The sequence below is a fragment of the Pteropus vampyrus genome, unplaced genomic scaffold, assembly GCF_000151845.1.
Source record: "Pteropus vampyrus isolate Shadow unplaced genomic scaffold, Pvam_2.0 Scaffold431, whole genome shotgun sequence".
NCBI lineage: Eukaryota > Metazoa > Chordata > Mammalia > Chiroptera > Pteropodidae > Pteropus > Pteropus vampyrus.
Window position 1 is genome coordinate 395,183 of NW_011889212.1, and position 19,231 is coordinate 414,413.

Genomic DNA, 19,231 nt, shown 5'->3' on the forward strand with positions numbered 1-19,231 from the left:
AAAAAAAAAATAGAAAAATAATGGAGAATAAATGATTCTCTAAATAATAGCAACAAAGTCATAAGGATTCTGAAAATAAATTGATAAAAGATATAAAATCCACTATGGAGAAAATAACCATACTTTTGAAATACATAAAAGAAGATTTGGGGAAAGGAAATAAAATCCATGTTTACATTAGAGAACATTGTATAAATACTTATCTCTGAATGTTATGTAAATTCATTGAAATTTTAAATAAATTCTTAATAGTACATTGATTGTAGTATTTACATAATAAAGTCTCAAGTTCTTGAATTGGAAAATAAGCCCCTATGCAGTTATTTAAGTTGACCAATCAGTCCTCATAGAACTTATATCTGCTCTAATCCATATCTGTTGTAAGATTCCGTTTTGATGTCAATTTGTTTTCCTTTTCTCTCAGTTTTTGTTTTTAGTTGGATATTGATGTCTACTTTTCTACCTATTTCTTTCCATTTAGGTTTGTATCTAAGAATTATGTATATATCACTTGGATTCACAAGACCTCAATGATTGCAATAAGATAGTCTGGCGTTTGAGCAAATCTATTAGGGCCGCTGCAAGAAGACTCTCCTGAGCCTCTCATCTTACTTCCCTCAGATACCTGGCATGCCCACCTTCAATACCTCTGAAATTGAAATTTCTACCTTCTTCTTGATTGGGATCCCAGGGATGGATCCTGCCAACATTTGGGTTTCTATCCCTATTTGCCTCGTGTACCTTGTCGCCATCTTGGGGAACTGTGCCATCCTATTTTTCATAAAAACAGAGCCTTCTCTGCATGAACCCATGTACTATTTTCTCTCCATGTTGGCTGTCTCTGACCTGGGATTGTCCCTCTCCTCGCTCCCTACCATGCTAAGAGTATTCTTGTTCAATGCTCCAGAAATTTCCTCAGATGCCTGTATTGCCCAGGAATTTTTCATTCATGGATTCTCAGCTATGGAGTCATCAGCACTTCTCATTATGTCTTTTGATCGTTTTATTGCCATTTGCAATCCTCTGAGATACACCTCCATTCTGACCAGTTCCAGAGTCACCAAAATCGGGCTTGCTTTTTCTCTCAAAAATGTTTTGTTGATCCTCCCTTTCCCTTTCACACTAAAACATCTAAGATACTGTAAGGAATACCTCCTTTCCCATTCCTACTGCCTCCATCAGGATGTCATGAAGCTGTCGTGCTCTAACAACAAGGTCAATGTCATCTATGGCTTATTTGTGGCTCTCACAAGCATCGCAGACTTGACATTTATTTTCATGTCCTACATGCTGATTCTGAAAGCAGTATTGAACATAGCATCCCAGAGGGAAAGACTCAAGGTCCTCAATACATGTGTCTCCCACATCTGTGCCGTCCTCATCTTCTATGTTCCCATCATCTCCCTAGCTTTCATCTACCGGTTTGCCAAACACAGTTCACCAATCATTACGGTCCTCATGGCTGATGTTTTCCTTCTGGTACCTCCATTGATGAATCCCATTGTATATTGTGTGAAGAGCCAACAGATAAGAAATCTGGCTTTAGAAAAACTGTGTCAGTTTCCCTAACAGCTGACAGAAATGCTTAATCACAATGAAAACCTGATCAGTAAATGACATAAAACAAGCAGAATGAAACAATAAAAAATTGACATGGGTCATCACTTGTAAAATTCTTAATCTTTTTAGTAAACCTAGTTAAGTTCTTGTCCTTTCTTAGGGAAAAAGGCCCTCTTCCTCAAATCCTGATAATTGCCTTGAAAACTGGAAACTCAGATCCTCAGGCTATTGATAAGGGTCATCAGCCCATTGTTAGCAGAAATGGTGTTAGGCCAGACAGGGCCCTTAGAGTCTGAGAGGGGAGGGGAATTTAGGCCAAAGGTCTTTTTTACTCTTTAAGAGATATATTAACCAAGCTTGTTTCCCTTTACTCACTTAACAGGCAAATCAATAATAGAAATTAATAGATATATGATTTAAATAATATATCTTCTTTTCCTTGTCTAGGGACTGAGGTGGCACTTCAGCAGGAAACCCAAGACCCCACTCTGACTGGATGCAGAAAGGGAAAGAGCTCTATGAAACCCCTGTAGGCAGGGACTACTGCCATTCTCAGCAGGAAGCAGATATGGAAGAAGAGACTTCCCCGCTCAACATCCATACTAATAATAAGGGAGATCATAACTCAGAAAAGAGCTAGGCAGGAAAGTTAGTTGGGGGGTTTTGGGTCTGCCTCCAAAGACACTGCAGTCATCCTATCCTAGAAGGGGTCCGCCCTAAACCACCCACAATTAAGCAAGCCAAAAGCATTTTTTTTAACTCACACAAAGAAACAAATAAGCAGAGAATTAGGTACCAATTTAAGCCAGTCACTCGCACCTGCTCAATGAAGACACAACGACCTTCAACTCACCTGAGTCTCATTATGCCATCTTTATAATACGATGTATATGCTCGGAAATTCATAAATATCACTATAACAGACTTAATTCTGGGAACAAAGATGCGCAGAAAGCAAAATGATGAATCTCTGAGTCCTGTCAATCTTAATTGTCAATCAAGGAAGCCCATTCCTCTAAGAAAAGTAACCACCCACAGCAAATAGGAATAAAAACTCCCAAGGCTTTGTTATCAGGCCTTTTGAGCCACATTTCTCTTGCTCAGGTCCGCTTCTAAGTCTGGAAGTGTACTTTCCCTTCTAATAAAACTTTTCTTTTCTACTATATTTCAGTGTCTTGCTCAATTCTTTATTCAAGACATCAAGAACCTGGACAATGTGCCGGGAGAGGATCCTCACTCTCTGGTAACAGAATCACACATATATTAATTATTTACAATGTTATCTCTCAAATATTTATTAAGATTGAAGAATCAGTCTTGCACATTTGTTGGATTAGGATTTAGATTGGGGTTTTTATATAACATAAAATGTATTCTAAGGTTCCACTTTCACCCAGCTTGCTTTACCAGCCTTATGAACACAATATATGTTTGCCATTTTCATCATAAATTTATATTCTATTTATTAATTTGAGAATTAATAGTATACATTTATATGACAATGGAATAGTAATCAGAAGTGACAGAAGACTGCCTATTTATTTAAAACATCCTTTCCAATATATAATTTTCACTTTTATTGTAAAAGTGGAAATTCTCCAGTTTCAGGGAGGCAGTATCTCCAGGTGCAAGCAGTAACTCAGTCACAGGGAGGTGATAATCTCCAGGCGCCAGCCCCAGGAGAAGTGCAACATTCCAAGGTGAAAATAATAAAACTGTCTACTAGGCCCTGTTTGATGTGAGAGTTCCCCAGATACATTTATCTTTGTACAAAACGTTAATGGCTTCTTGTAATCTCCTTATTCAAGGATGTAGTAGGAGGCTTTATAAGCTGCCTTCTCTAGAAGCTCGGGGCTGATCTCCTCTAACCCTGCGTGGTAGAGAGTCAGTCGCCGGCGGGCTAATAAAGGCTCATAATTAATCTCAATTGGCTCCGTGGGTCTCAGAATCATTCACCCCATAACATTTGGAGGCCCCAGCGAGATCCTCCCCAGAAGGAGAAGGGAAGTATTCCCTAAGACCCACGGCCCTGGTTGCTCCCGGCGGGGCACGACCGCGTCCAGATCCTGACCCTGAACCTGTTTCAGTTTCAGTTTCTGATATGCTAGCGTTTTTGTGTTGCCTGTAGTCTGTTTTGTCTGTCTGTATTGTGTATGTTAGTCCGGACCGGTCGAATGTACTGTTGGCCTCCTATTGCCTTGGTCTTCCGTCAAGTTTGTCTGATTGTCTGATCGCTCTGGTCTCTGAATATCTCTTGTGATTTTTGTGATTTTCAGTTTATTAACTCTTCTTTTTACAAGATTTCTTGCTGCTACAGCACCGCCCTTTGATTAGCAGCCCATCAGCCTCCTATTGTTGTGCTAAGTCCGGTATCACATATTTGGAGGCTCTTAAACGAAGCGATCTTAGTCCCCTGCCATTCGCCTTGGAATACCCCGCTGCTTCCAGTTCAGAAACCAGGTTCTCAAGACTACAGGCCAGTACAGGACCTCAGAGAAGTAAATAAGCGTGTTGAAACTATACATCCCATCGTTCCCAACCCCTACACCCTCCTCAGCCAACTGCCGCCTAGCCACCAGGTATACACCGTCCTTGATTTAAAGGACGCTTTCTTCACTCTCCCCCTAGCAAAGGCGAGTCAACCACTATTTGCATTTGAATGGGAGGGCCCTGATAAACTGTATTCAGGACAATTGACTTGGACTAGACTGCCGCAGGGATTTAAGAACTCACCCACATTGTTTGAGGAGGCTCTGAGCCGGGACCTCCTTGACTTTCATCAGAGACATCCAGAGACTGTTCTTTTACAATATGTAGATGATTTACTCTTAGCTGCTACAACAGATGTAGAATGTAAGCGGGCCACTTAAGATTTATTACAAGAATTAGAGGTTAAGGGATACCGGATGTCCGCTAAGAAAGCTCCACTCTGCACTTCCCAGGCAACGTATTTAGGATATAAGCTGCAAGGAGGCCACCGGACTCTGTCATCAAGCAGAATTGAGGCCATTTTAAAAATACCCCAACCCACCACCAAGCGGCAGGTCCGAGAGTTTCTCGGGGCCGTAGGCTACTGCAGGCTCTGGATCCCAGGGTTTGCAGTTAGCCAAGCCCCTGTATGCCGGCACTGGGGGAAAGTCTGAGGACTTGCACTGGGGGAAAGCAGAGAAAGAGTCCTTTGAGGCCCTAAAAACAGCCTTGACCACAGCCCCTGCTTTGGCTCTGCCTACTTTAGACAAGCCGTTCCAAATCTTTGTGACTGAAACTAGAGGCATAGCAAAGGGGATCCTCACCCAGACTTTAGGACCATGGAAGAGACCTGTTGCATACCTCTCCAAAAGACTGGACTGTGTGGCAGCAGGGTGGCCTAATTGCTTGCGGGCCATTGCAGCCACGGCCATCCTCACCAAAGAAGCCCTGAAGTTGACTTTAGGGCAGACTATCCAGATTATAGCCCCCCATGCATTGGAAACCATGTTCTGCAGCGCCCCGATCGTTGGATTTCAAATACACAGATCACTCAATACCAGGTTCTTCTCCTTAATTCCCCACAAGAACAATTCTTGAAAACTTCTGTTCTTAACCCAGCCACCCTTTTGCCTGAAGATGACCCTCAGCAACCATTACATGATTGTCTTGAGCTTTTGGATAACATCGCCTGCCTCAGGCCAGACCTGACTGACGTCTCGTGGCCACAGCCAGATGCCACACTGTACACCGATGGAAGCAGCTTCCTCGCAGAAGGAGTCAGGTATGCTGGGGCGGCAGTAGTTGCCGGAGGGACTGTCATCTGGCCTCAGGCCCTGAGCCACGGAACATCAGCCCTGCAAGCCGAACTCATTGTTGTGACCCAAGCACTCCCGATGGGGTAAGGAGAAGACAGTTAACATCTATACAGACAGCAGGTATGCCTTTGCTACTGCGCATATTCATGGGGCACCCTATAAAGAGAGAGGATTACTCACCTCAGGGGGTAAGGAAATCAGGAACAGAGAAGAGATCCTAGCTCTCCTGGAAGCCATCTGGCTGCCTAAGAAAGTGGCTATCATACACTGTCCAGGTCACCAGAGAGCTGAGTCTGAGAGAGCCCGGGGAAATGCCTTTGCTGAACGAATTGCAAAGGAAGCTGCCCAAAAACCAGTGCGGCCCATTGACATTCTTCCAGTTCTGCCCCCCAGAACGCTTCCAGACTCACCGTCTACACCCCGGGTGAACTTGAATTATGCAGTAAGCTAAAGGGGGTAAAAAGACCCACTGGGTAGATTCGCCTCCCGGATGGATGCACCCTAGTACCCGGTGCCTTAAGTCGGAAACTAATCTCTCTAGTCCATCAGAGCACCCACCTAAGAAGAACAAAGTTGATTGAACCTTTGAAAAGAGACTATTATATCCCAGGACTATACAAAACTGCCAAAGAGGTAACAAGATGTTATATTTGCGCCCAAGTTAACCCTGGGCCTCCTGTTAAAGTGCAAATTGGATCAAGACTAAGGGGCCAAGCCCTGGGGGAACATTGGAAACTAGACTTTACAGAAGTAAGCCCTGGAACTTTTGAATTTAAGTATCTACTCGTGTTCATCGACACCTACTCAAGATAGGCTGAAGCCTTCGCAACTAGGAGAGAAACTGCTCAGATACTAGCTAAGAAATTAGTATCAGAAATAGTACCCCGATTTGGCTTGCCATTAATATTGGGGTCTGACAATGGCCCGGCGTTCATCGCCAAAACAAGTCAAACCTTAGCCAGAATATTAGGCATTAATTAGAAACTACACTGTATATATAGACCTCAGAGTTCAGGCCAGGTAAAAAGAATGAACAGGACTTTAAAGGAAACTTTAACCAAATTTAAACTTGAAACTGGCGAGAATTGGGTGAGCCTCCTCCCCTTTGCCCTTCTTAGGGTGAGATGTACCCCTTACCTCCAAGGCCTCACCCCATATGAAATCATATTTAGGAGACCGTCGCCTCTTCTGCCCAAGATAGGGGTAGAAGTGGTGACTGAAATTCACAATTTCTCACTACTTAAGTCCTTACAGGCACTACACTCAGCAAGGAAGGAGATTCAACACTTAATCTCTGCCACCCGGGAGAGCCCTGGACAGTCACTTAAACCTCATAGCCACTCCCCTGGTGACTGGATTTGGGTAAAGAAGACACAGCCAGCCGCCCTTGAGCCCCGCTGGGACGGACCCTTTCCTGTCATCTTCACCACTCCCACCGCAGTCAAGGTTGCTGGGAGACATCATTGGATTCATCACACCCGCATCAAGGCTGCTCAACCACCACCAGAGACTGAGAAATGGCGTGTCTGCCTAACAGGAGACCCTCTCAAGATAAGACTCTACCGGGTTTAATTATAATTAGATTAATTGCTATTAATAATGTAAGAGGGAATTCTCATCAACCTTAACTACTAGAGAAAAAATGCTGGATTTTGTGTCCTAGTTCATGTCATTCCTCAGGTCTACTTTTACTCTGGTGAGCAGGGGGCAAAAGCACTTCCAATATCTACAGGCCAGAGTGAAAAGGGTCCCTATTTTAGTTCCCCTTTTAATAGGAATAGGGGTAGCAAGATCTGCTGCAGTAGGAACAGCAGGCCTTGTTACGGGAAGTTCCAACTATAAGGCCTTAAGCCAACAAATAAAAGAAGACCTATCAACTCTTGAAAATTCTATCAGCCACCTTGAGACTTCTCTCAACTCCCTGGCTAAAGAGTCCTGCAGAACAGAAGAGGACTAAACCTTCTGTTCCTAAAACAAGGAGGTCTTTGCATAGCACTAGGTGAAACTTGCTGTTTTTATACTAACCATTCTGGAATTATATAAGACAGCTTAGCACTAATAAAACAGAGGGTTAAAAACAGAGAAGAACGACTTAGGCGCAGAGAATCTTGGTATGAAGGACTTTTTAATAATACCCCTTGGTTAACAACTCTCCTTACGGCCATCACCGGCCCCCTTATTCTAGTCTTCCTGGGCCTTTTGTTCGGGCCCTGTGTAATTAATTAGATAACAGCCTATGTTAAGAAGTGGGTACAGGCAGTAAAACTCTTGGTCTTCAGAACTCATTACCAGCCACTCCAGGTTGAAGATTCAGTGGTTTGAATTCCTACGAAAACCAGTGGGGAATGTAAAAGTGGCAATTCTCCAGTTTCAGGGAGGGCAGTATCTCCAGGTGCAAGCAGTAACTCAGTCACAGGGAGGTGATATCTCCAGGCGCCAGCCCCAGGAGAAGTGCAACATTCCAAGGTGAAAATAATAAAACTGTCTACTAGGCCCTGTTTGATCTGAGAGTTCCCCGGATACATTTATCTTTGTACAAAACGTTAATGGCTAACTTCGGCTTCTTGTAATCTGCTTATTCAAGGATGTAGTAGGAGGCTTTATAAGCTGCCTTCTCTAGAAGCTCGGGGCTGATCTCCTCTAACCCTGCGTGGTAGAGAGTCAGTCGCCGGCCGGCTAATCAAGGCTCATAATTAATCTCAATTGGCTCCATGGGTCTCAGAATCATTCGTGCCACAACATTATGAGATATGACTATGCTCTTGGGAACTGAACTTGAGATGGGCAATGACATACATATATACATGAAACCAATAAAAAAAATATACACACATGCAGAGTTTTTATAAAATAAGAAGAATTTAATTTATTTATTAAAATAAGAAGAATTTAATTTATTTACTATTTCCTTCCTGAGCATTAAAATATCACTTTCTAAGTTACGCAGGGTAGAAAATTTCTGGTCTTTCAGGTATCTATGGGAGTTTTACCTGATGCTATAATTCATTATACTGTATGTTATTTATTTGTCTCTCTCCCATACAAGAATGTAAACCCTGATAAAGACTAATTTTCAAAAAAGATAAAACTATAGCTCTCACAAAGATATAAAATGAACATCCATTAAATATCTCATTTAATTCATTTTTAATGAAAGAACTGGGCAAATGATTGTAAAAGTGAAAATTCTCCAGTTTCAGGGAAGTGGTATCTCCAGGTGCCTGCCCCAGGAGAAGCAGTAACTCAGTTACAAAGAGGTGATATCTCCAGGTGCCAGCGCCAGGAGAAGTGCAACATTCCAAGGTGAAGATGACAAAACTGTCTATTAGGCCCTGTTTGATCTGAGAGTTCCCCGAATACATTTATCTGTGTACAAAAAGTTAACGACTAACTTCTGCTTCTTGTAATCTGTTCATTCAAAGATGTAGTAGGAGACCTTATAAACTGCCTCTTCGGGAAGCTCGGGGCTGATTTCCTCTAACCCTGCGTGGTAGAGAGTCAGTCGCCGGCCGGCTAATAAAGGCTCATAATTATTCTCAATTGGCTCCATGGGTTTTAGAATCGTTCGTGCCATAACATGATAAAACCAGGTCAAAGAAGAACTCATATAAAAGATACATTGATAGATAGGAATATTGATATTATTTGCAAATGAGTACAAATATAGCTTCTTCTACTTTGCAGAACACAGACCAATGGACCTTCCACTAATGAGGAAATCTGTATGATTAAACCCCTGCTTTTCCCTTCCTCCCCAAAAGAAGATGACCTGGCCTGAACCAATTCTTTCTTTTCATCTGCTAATAACTTCCTTGTCTCTCCCTCCTTCTGCCTTTAAAATTCTTACATTTTATAGAACTTCTCAGATCACCTCCCTAATTTACCAGATGGGATGCTGCTTAATTCAAGACTCTTTCAGTAAAGCCAATTAGATCTTTAAATTTACTTGGTTGAATTTTTGTTTTCTTAACAGCTATTAGTAGCTACAATTTGTAGCTACAAAACAGAGCTGGACAATAGTTCAAAGGCAGTGAAAACACAAAGTCCCCACATAATCAGAATTAGATAACCAATAAGGGTGCGTTCTTTGTTTACAACATACCCTTATTGGTTATCTAATGGAACACACATTTTTCTCTATAGTCTCTCAATTTTAATAAAATATTATTTCAAAGAAAGATTATTCTTGATCACAAAATAAGGCTTTCCCTCATTAGATTTGCCCTCATTATTTACACAGATGCAGAAAGAATGTTAATTTACCAGACAGGCCTTCTTAAGTTTGAAATCCTAAAGATTTCCATACAGAAATGCAAATTAAAACCACAGTGAGATATCACTTCACACCTTTAAGAATGGCCATCATCAATAAACCGACAAACAACAAATGTTGATGAGGATGTGGAGAAAAGGGAACTTTAGTGTACTATTGTTGGCATTACAAATTGGTGCATCCACTCTGGAAAACAGTTTGGAAGTTCCTCAGAAAATTAAAAATAGAACTACCATATGACCCAACAATTCCACTTCTGGATATTTAACTGAAGAAATTTTTAAAAACTCTAATTCAAAAAAATATGTATGTACCCCTGTGTTCATTGAAACATTATTTGCAATAACCAAGCTATGGAAGCAACCTAAATACCCATCAATAGACAACTGGATAAAGAAGATGTGGTACATATATTCAAAGGACTATTATTCAGCCATAAAAATGAATGAAATCTTACCTTTGGAGACAACATGGATGAAACTCAAAGATATTATGTAAGTGAAATAAGTTAGACAGAGAAAGATAAATACCATGTGATTTCATTTATATGTGAAACATAAAAAATAAAATAAACAAACAAAACAGAAACAGACTCATAGATTCAGATAACGAACTGATGGTTACCAGATGGGAGAAGCATTTGGGGACGGGAAAATGAAAAAGGTGAAGGGATTAAAAATTGCAAATTAGCAGTTACGAAGTAGTCATGAAGATGTTAAGTAAAGCATAGGGAATGCATTCAATAATATGGTAGCAACTATGTATAGAACCAGGTGAGTATAAGACTAGTCAGTGGAATCACATAGTAAATTATGTAAATGTCTAACCACTATGTTGAACACCTGAAACTAACATAAAATAATATTGAATGTCAACTGTAATTGAAAAATCAAAAGAGGGGGAAGATGAAGGGGAATAGGAATATCAGACTTCCAAATATAAAACCTGGGATTCAGCATACAGGATATAGTCAATAATATTGTGATAGCATTGTGTGGTGTTGGATGGTTACTGGACTTATCTTAATAATTGCTTCTTTAGGTATATAAATGTGAATAACCATGGTATACACCTGAAACTTATAGAATGTTGTATGTTAGCTATATTTTAATAAAAAATCTTTTAAAAAAGATAAGAGGGAACAAATGCTGGCAAAGATGTGGAGAAAAGAGAACCTTTATGCACTGTTGGTGGGAATGTGAATTGATAGAGACACTATGAAAAAAATATGGACGTTTTGCAAAAATTTAAAGATAGACCTGCCATGTGATGATCTACCATCCCACTTGTAGGTATATATCCAAAGGAAATAAAAATGGGATATCAAAGAGACATCTGTACTCTTATATTTATTTCAGCATTGTTCATAATAGCCCAGGTATGGGAAAAACCTAAGTGCCTATAAATAGATAAATGGATAAAGAATGTACAATAGAATATTATTTAGCCATAAGAAAGAAGAAAACTCCTGTGATATCATTTATATGTGGAATCTAAAACAACAGCAACAATAAAGAACTGAACTTGTAGAAACAGAGAATAGAATGGTGGTTACCAGGAGCTGGAGAGTGAGAGAAATGGGGAGATGTTGGTCAAAAAGTACAAACTTCAGATTGAAAAAAGAATAATTCCTGAGGATCTAATATACAGTATTGTGATTATAATGAACAATAATGTATTATATACTCGAATGTTCTTACGAGAGTAGATCTTAAATGTTCTTACAAAAAGGTAATAGTAATTATGTGATGTGATGGAGGTTTTAGCTAATGCTATGCCACAGTGGTAATCATTTTGCAATAAAGAAATGTACCAAATCAACACACTTAATACCTTAAATTTACACAACGTTATATATTGATTATCTCAATAAATTTGAAATATTAAATAAAAATTATAAAGTTAAAAAATCAATTTCCTTTCTGAAGCATCTGACTAGTGATTTAAAATCACTAGCTTTTGCTAATGAAGCTAACATAACAGCTATCCCTTCCCTTTTCACAAAGACTGGAAAACTTGCAATAAAAAGGAAATACAATTCATTAGAATGAGCAGTTATTTAATACATATGAAATATCATGAATATATAGCATTAAATCTATCTTCAGTAGCTATATATGGTAAATTATTACCTTCAGGTACAGTGTTCTTAAAAGAATTCACACACTTTTGAAGTGAGTGCTAATTTTTTTCTGGTCGTCAGGTGATAAATTATATCACCTGATAAATTATATATTTGGCCACCACAGCAATGGCACAAATTGACAAACATTCTGCTCAAGTTATACGTTAATTGTCAAATTTCCTAAGAAACAGAATAGAGAATTTAAAGGTGAACTTTCATTTTTAGGGTTCTTGCTGCCAATGGGCTTATTGAAAAATAAGCTTATCAAACAATGAAATAAATCATATACTTATAATAAATTATAAGCACTAAGCATTGATCAGTTTTTATTCCCTGAACATTTTTTTTTTTTTTTTTTGGTTCATGTAATCGAATTATTTTCTATTGATCCTAGGCTAATGGCAGCTCAGTGGTTTCATTCATTTCACAGGCTTTGGTACAAGAGGCAACACAAATGGTTGGTTTAAAAATTGTATCTGGAAGGGGTAACATTGTTCAATGTCTCCCACCACCAACCTATGAAGAGTCAGATGTATCTACATGCTTATATACCAGTGAATTTCATTTTATCAGTGATGACCCTGCCTGCTGTCTTTGCAGCTTTAATAATATTCCATTAGAAATGGTCAAGGAAAGAGTGATGGGATCCCAGTGGTCATCTATCAGATTTAGAGGTGTATTAAATTAAGAATTATAATAGCTGCATATGTATCTCACAGGCCACTAGAAGAAACTGCAGTAGAAACTTGAAGCAGAAAGTGAAGATATGGCAACCCATCCTGGTTAATTTTAATTAAGTTATGTATAATGTATTCTGATACAATGAAAAAAATATGGGACCAATTCCAAACTAATTGAGAAACCAAGACAATAAGTGTAAATTAGGCCCATTCTTGGAAAACTGGAGTCATGGTCACTCTCCTAATTATTTTAATAATAGTATTTACTGAGAATCCATTACATATCAGCTGTTCCACTGAGATGTTTCCTCCAATTGTTTAAATTGATTCTAGAAGAACTATCAATGTGGATGTTTGCAGTTAAAATGGGTTGATGAACCATTCGAAGGTATTAAACTTGCATTTTGGAATACAAGTTTCTGAATTATGACTCAAACCACACATGTACTGGGGAAAAACACACACACACACTCACACACACAAGGAATGGTCAAAAGTAATTAAGAAACATATAGTTTAAGACTGAAGGCCAAGGATGACCTTCCTTCTCCCTAAACCCAAACCAAACTGTACTAGCAGTTTACGCTAAAATATGTGAGAACGCCTGATAGTACCAGTGTCTGCGTTAAAAAAAAAAAAAGAGGAAAAAGAAAAGAAGGAAGGAAGGAAGGAAGGAAAGAAAGAAGGAAGGAAGGAAGGAAGGAAGGAAGGAAGGAAGGAAGGAAGGAAGGAAGGAAGGAAGGAAGAAAGAAGGAAGGAAGGAAGGAAGGAAGGAAGGAAGGAAGGAAGGAAGGAAGGAAGGAAGGAAGGAAGGAAGGAAGGAAGGAAGGAAGAAAGGAAGGAGAGATTCCTTTTTATATAAGGAAATAATCTCTCTGAGAGATTAAGTAATATGTCCTAGCTTACATGGCCACATGATTAGAAAGTATCAGAAATAAGGTTGAATCAGCTTTATCTTTTAACTGAATCTAAATCAACTCTGTCTCTTGTAATACTGCCCTCCAGACCTAGCTAGGTCTATCTTATCCAATTTCAGAAACTGAAATTCATAACTGGAAATGTCCTAACATCTTAAATTATCCCTTGCACACATACAGGATAGGGGTTTCTCAGCTTCTCATGACCTGCATCCTCAGCTAAAAGTCTTGAGAACTCTTCTGGGAATTCTTAGCTTCAGCAAAGCCCCCTGGGGAGAAGCTGCTGGGCTCTTCAAAAAGGGTCTGTGTTTTAATCAGGGAATATCTGTGTAGCTGAGCTACCACCCAGTTCTGAGTGGTGAAGTATGCACTTCAGATCCCTCTCTCTCCAACCATTGATGCTTAGGTAAGTATTGCAAGGAATGCAGAGATTACTGAGACACATACAAGCAGGACCGTACACTGAGCTTTCAGTTTAGCTACTTGCTAACTCCCCATAGCAAATGAGTCAAGAAAATTTTGAGTGACAGCTGGACTGAGGATAGGAGACCTGCAGATCTAGTCCTAGTTTTGTCTCAGTGTGTGATCTTGTAAGTCTTCTCAATTATTTGGTTTAATCTTTGCTGCCTCTTATCGCTTTTCTCGACATTAGTTTCTTTATCTTTAAAATTAAAGCTGTAATCTCTACCTTCCTTACCTTAAATTGTATTATAATAATTAAATATTAAAAAGGTTTGACAGTGCTTTACAACAATCAAGCCTTATGCTAATACAAGGTCATGATTGTCCTTGGGAGTAATTTTCAGACTGTCACCAACATAGATACTGATAATCTTAAATACCTTTGTGTGCAATTATATGAAGAATGAGTCAGAGGGAGTCAGAGTATGATTTAAATCACTGTTTAGTTCATCTCTCCTCTGTTCCTGCCATAGACCCTAGGATGACATTCCTTTATCCTAATAAATGGGAGCTGAAGAGAGGATTAAGAGTATATGATATTGTCTAAGTGGAGGAATTCGTTGACACTTTCTCTGATCCATTAATCTGGAGGTGAGTGCCTTTGAGAAGAAAATGTAGAGTTCCCACACTAAAAATTATTCTGTTTAATATTTACTGCATCTCATCTCTTTTTTTATCCACTCATTTATGCATTTATTCAGCAAACTATGCCAAGGTTGCAAGGCTCTGGTGACAAATAAGGTTGTAAGGCTCTGGTGACAAATTCCATCTCTGTGGTGCTAGTTATGACTTGTTTTGAGTTTTTTGGTTTTTGTTTTTTGTTTTTTTGCCTCCCCATACCTGGTGCACTTGCCTTTTACTCATACTCAAAATATAAATGCAAGGAATATATTTGGAAAAGAGATAATAACTGAGATGGAATACTATGGATAAACTTCTCACTAAGCAGGCAGAATGATCCTTCATTGTTTGGAGATATAGGAGTGAAATAGATGACCTCAAAATGTTTTTTCTATTTTACAAACTCAGAAATGGCTAGTATGAGAGATAGAAATCAGCTTCCTTGTGAGTCAACTGACTAAAAGATACACATATATTCAAACTCTTGTTTGCATTTCCCCTTAATTGATGGAAAATTTTTACTTCTTTATTATCATTCCTTTTAAACAATCCGTTGCCATTTCCTCTCTCAATTATCAGAACAAGATTGCATTGTTGCCTGTGCTAACCACAGCATGCTCTCCAAATCCTGAAATATTCCCTTTTTCCTTGACAGCCTACCTTCTTACCAAGTCTCTACTTCTCTCCTTCAGTTTTCCTCTTTCCTAGCTGTCCCTCTTTATGTCCTTTCCTTGCTTCTCCTTTGAGGGATTTTATTACTATATCAATTATTATATTATTATTATTACTTGTTTTGACTTGAAGTGTAAATGGCAAAAGGTGAGTATGGATTTCACATCTTTTTTTTATCATCGGCCTTTCAATAACCCTCTATCTTAATAATAAAAAAAGGAAGCCTTTTGAAAGAGTAGCCTCAACTTTCCATCTTACTTCCTTAAAATACCCTGATATTTTAATGCATCTTACAGATTTTCTCTTAGAAGGAAAATACAAATAACATACACTTTTTCCTTATTCTTCCCCACCCACTGATAATTTAAGCCCTTATATCTTTCCCAAATCTATTGAAATAGTCTCTAAAAAATTAACAATGACCTCACCATCATAAGTGCAGTGGCTTTTTAAAAACCCTCATCCTATGTCATCTCTTTTTTGTAATTAACAGTGGTGACTTGACTTTAGTGATATCACTACTAGTTTCATCTTGTTTCTCTGATTCTTCATTCTCTGTCTCTTTTCTAGTTTTATTTTTATGTCTAACTTTCACTTAAAATAGTTTCCAGTATTAAGAACTGAGCCCTTGTCTTTCTTTTCTACACTGCATCTGCTCAAGCCATCACTCAAACCAAAGATCACTACATATAACAGCCTCTAGACACTCTCTCCAAGAATTCTTTTTTAAGCTTACGTTCAGAATGTTCCAAACTAAAGTCAATCCCCTGAAACATATTTCTTCTCTATTGTTACCCATCTTGGTCCATCTAATGTTATGTGTATAATGGAAATGGCTATCCATAGATGTGCCAAAGTACAAACATTCCAGTTTTGAAGTTTTTTAAGTTAATTTATTTTTTTTTCATTGCTTGACTTTTGTAAGAGCTAAAGTGCTATGTAGTAGTAGGGGGTGGGGGAAATATGATGTGGGAACAATAATATAGACTCTGGAGTATATAGTCAGGGTTTAAATGCCATCCTCAATATTACTCACTCTGTAATCATACCCAGGTTACATTACCTCTTTGTGCCACCCTTTTCTCACCTGTAATATGATCCTTAGAATAGAACTTATACCAGTGTTGTGAGAGTTGAATAGCATAATATATATCAGGGACTTAGGAAAGTAACAAAAATATAACATATTAAAGGAGTATTAGCTTATAAGCTTTTTATACATATGATAGTATATTAGTCATACCATATTAATATACATGAATCTATTATAGTGTGGCTTGCAATTGATGTAATTGAATTAACATTCCAAAGGCAGAAGTAAAGGAGAGCCAGGTCAGTTATTATAAGGACAGACCTATACCTGTGTGTCATATTGATCCAGCCACAGAGGCCTTGCTCACTCTGAGAGCCTTAAGATTTAATTTCCTCATTATAAGCTAAAGACTAGAGGCTTTTTCCTGGCCATTTCAGGTTTCTTTTTATTTGTGTTTCAGATTTTGTGCATAGCCCCTCTGCATCCCCATGTATACATCTAGCCCCAGTTTAACTGCCCTGATGTTAGAAACATATATCTCTCCTGATATCTCTTAGAATTCAAGCCTAAAACACCCTTTCCTAGAATTACTTGTTTTCTAAAGACTTTGACACTTTTCAGACATTTCAAGTCCAGACTTCAGATATGCATACCATCATTTTCCTTCTCAGAATCTTTTATGTAGATTCAGGAAGGGCCTCATTCTCATCACAAGTTATAAGTTCAAGGAATTCAACCAACACTTACTCAGTGCTTCCTCTGCATTTCTCTGCAGACTAGGCATTGTATAATGAAACACAGTCCCCAGCTATATTATAAAACCATTTGAAGGCATACGATATGTACCTGATAGTAGTACACACGTATGAAAATGATGTGTAGTACCAATTCCCCTTGTATATGATACAGATTCTGAATGCTTTACTGATTGAATTGCACTTTTTTTTTTTTTCCAGAGAGAAATGCGTGAAAACAGTGCCATCTGAGGTGACCTCATTGAACTACGGAAAGTCCAACACTGGTGGATATACCACCATAAGGCTAAATCACATGGCATCCACAAGATAGAGAAATCCCCTATGAAAGTCTTCTTCCTAGGCCCTTCCATTTTATCTGCAGATCTTTCCTGACTCTCTGTACCCAGGATACTTAGGTGAGTGATAACTCAGCCATATCACTTTCCAAGAGCCCTATTCTATATTGTAGGTCGGTGAATCCGAGATTATAAAGCCATGACAATCTTTTATAATAGCAGCCTCCAAAAAGCCACTTTCTTCCTGACGGGCTTCCCAGGTCTAGAAGATCTCCATGGCTGGATCTCTATTCCCTTCTGTTCCATCTATTTGACAGTTATTGTAGGAAACCTGACCATCCTCCATGTGATTCGTACTGATGCCACCCTCCATGAACCCATGTACTATTTCTTGGCTATGCTGGCCCTCACAGACTTGGGCCTTTGCCTTTCTACACTGCCCACTGTGCTAGGCATCTTCTGGTTTGATGCCAGAGAGATTGGTATTCCTGCCTGCTTCACTCAGCTCTTCTTCATCCATACCTTGTCTCTTGTGGAGTCTTCAGTTCTATTGTCCATGTCCGTTGACCGTTATGTGGCCATCTGCAACCCATTGCATTACTCCACAATCTTGACACCTGCACGTGTTGTCAAGATGGGGCTGATCTCAGTGCTTAGAAGCGCCCTATGCATCCTCCCCCTGCCATTCCTCCTGAAGCGCTTCCAGTACTGCCGCTCCCATGTGCTGGCCCATGCCTATTGTCTGCACCTAGAGATCATGAAGCTGGCTTGCTCTAGCATCATCGTCAATCATGTTTATGGGCTCTTTGTTGTGGCCTGCACGGTGGGTGCAGACTCACTGATTATCTTCCTCTCCTATGCCCTCATCCTCCGCACTGTACTAAGCATTGCTTCCCATCAGGAGCGACTTCGAGCCCTCAACACCTGCGTCTCCCATATGTGTGCAGTGCTACTCTTCTACATCCCCATGATTGGCTTGTCTCTTGTGCACCGCTTTGGTGAACATCTGCCCCACATGGTTCACCTCCTCATGTCTTATGTGTATCTGTTGGTACCACCTCTCATGAACCCCATTGTCTACAGCATCAAGACCAAGCAAATCCGCCAACGTATCACTAAGAAGTTTGAGTTTGTAAAATCACTTAGATGTTTTTGGCAGGGTTAGGTTAGGGTGAAGGAAGGCAGTTTGGGGCACAAAGCTCATAGGTGTTTTTGTTTTCAGCTATGCTGTGGGAAAATAACAGACTCCCAATCATCAACAAAAAGGGAATTAACTATGCAACATAATGCATGTGCGACCTTGGGAAAATTACCTACTTCCCTGTTCTTTGGTTTCCTCAATCATAAAATGAGTATAGATGTTGTGAAGATTAAATAATTCCTGTCAATCTCTAACACAGTGCCTGATAATCAATTCTCAACAAATATTTAGACTACCTGCTATTTAAACTTTTTGAACTCTAGTTTCCCCACATATACTAACATTTGGTATTACCGAGGCATGTATTATTGCAGTAATAGAAACAAAGAGACAAAAAGAGGTAAAATAACATGAGAACTATACATTGTAGTCACTAGGTAAATATAGATGGGTGACAACCTTACTCATACCATAACTAGGATGTGCAGGAGTAAAATGTTACTTATTTTCTTTCTAAATCACCTGTCCTCCTCATAAACTTCTACCAATCAATTACAACAGGAAAATTGCAATAACAACAATAAAAAAACTGAATTTTTAAAAAAATAGTGAATTTTTTTTTAAAAAAAATCATTTTAGCATCAGTTTCTCTCAGTCTAATCCAATAATATTTCCTTTAGGTCATCCAGTTTCTCCTAGTTCCATCTCTCCTCAAGGTATCATCTTTATATATAAGATACTTCCTTCTTTCTCTGCTTCTTCTCTCTTAACCTGGTTTCTTTTCTCCACTCTTTTCTGGACTAAAATATGTGAGCTTTTGTATTATTTCTTTCCATATCATATTCTGTTTTTCTCTTACAGAAACTTCATAGCTAAGATTTAAAACAGGATTATCTTCCCTGTAATATGATAAACTCTCTGCCTCTTCT

At 39.1% G+C, this 19,231-nt stretch overlaps 2 protein-coding genes across 2 annotated transcripts; both read left to right on the top strand.

Moving 5' to 3' along the window:
• The first annotated feature begins 630 nt into the window (after nucleotides 1–630).
• LOC105306238 (olfactory receptor 51A4-like) lies at nucleotides 631–1,569 on the top strand. The gene has a single exon (XM_023523895.1). It carries the CDS (start codon nucleotides 631–633, stop codon nucleotides 1,567–1,569), a length of 939 nt encoding a protein of 312 aa, XP_023379663.1.
• Nucleotides 1,570–17,299: 15,730 nt separating this feature from the next.
• LOC105306198 (olfactory receptor 51G1) lies at nucleotides 17,300–18,391 on the top strand. Its single transcript, XM_011381109.2, has one exon. The coding sequence runs from the start codon at nucleotides 17,361–17,363 to the stop codon at nucleotides 18,324–18,326; it is 966 nt and encodes a 321-aa protein (XP_011379411.1). The 5' UTR covers nucleotides 17,300–17,360; the 3' UTR covers nucleotides 18,327–18,391.
• The last annotated feature ends 840 nt before the right edge of the window (nucleotides 18,392–19,231 follow it).

Excerpts from the sequence above, each read along its gene's own strand:
- LOC105306198 (XM_011381109.2), top strand. The coding sequence starts at position 17,361 with ATGACAATCTTTTATAATAGCAGCCTCCAAAAAGCCACTTTCTTCCTG.
- LOC105306238 (XM_023523895.1), top strand. The coding sequence starts at position 631 with ATGCCCACCTTCAATACCTCTGAAATTGAAATTTCTACCTTCTTCTTG.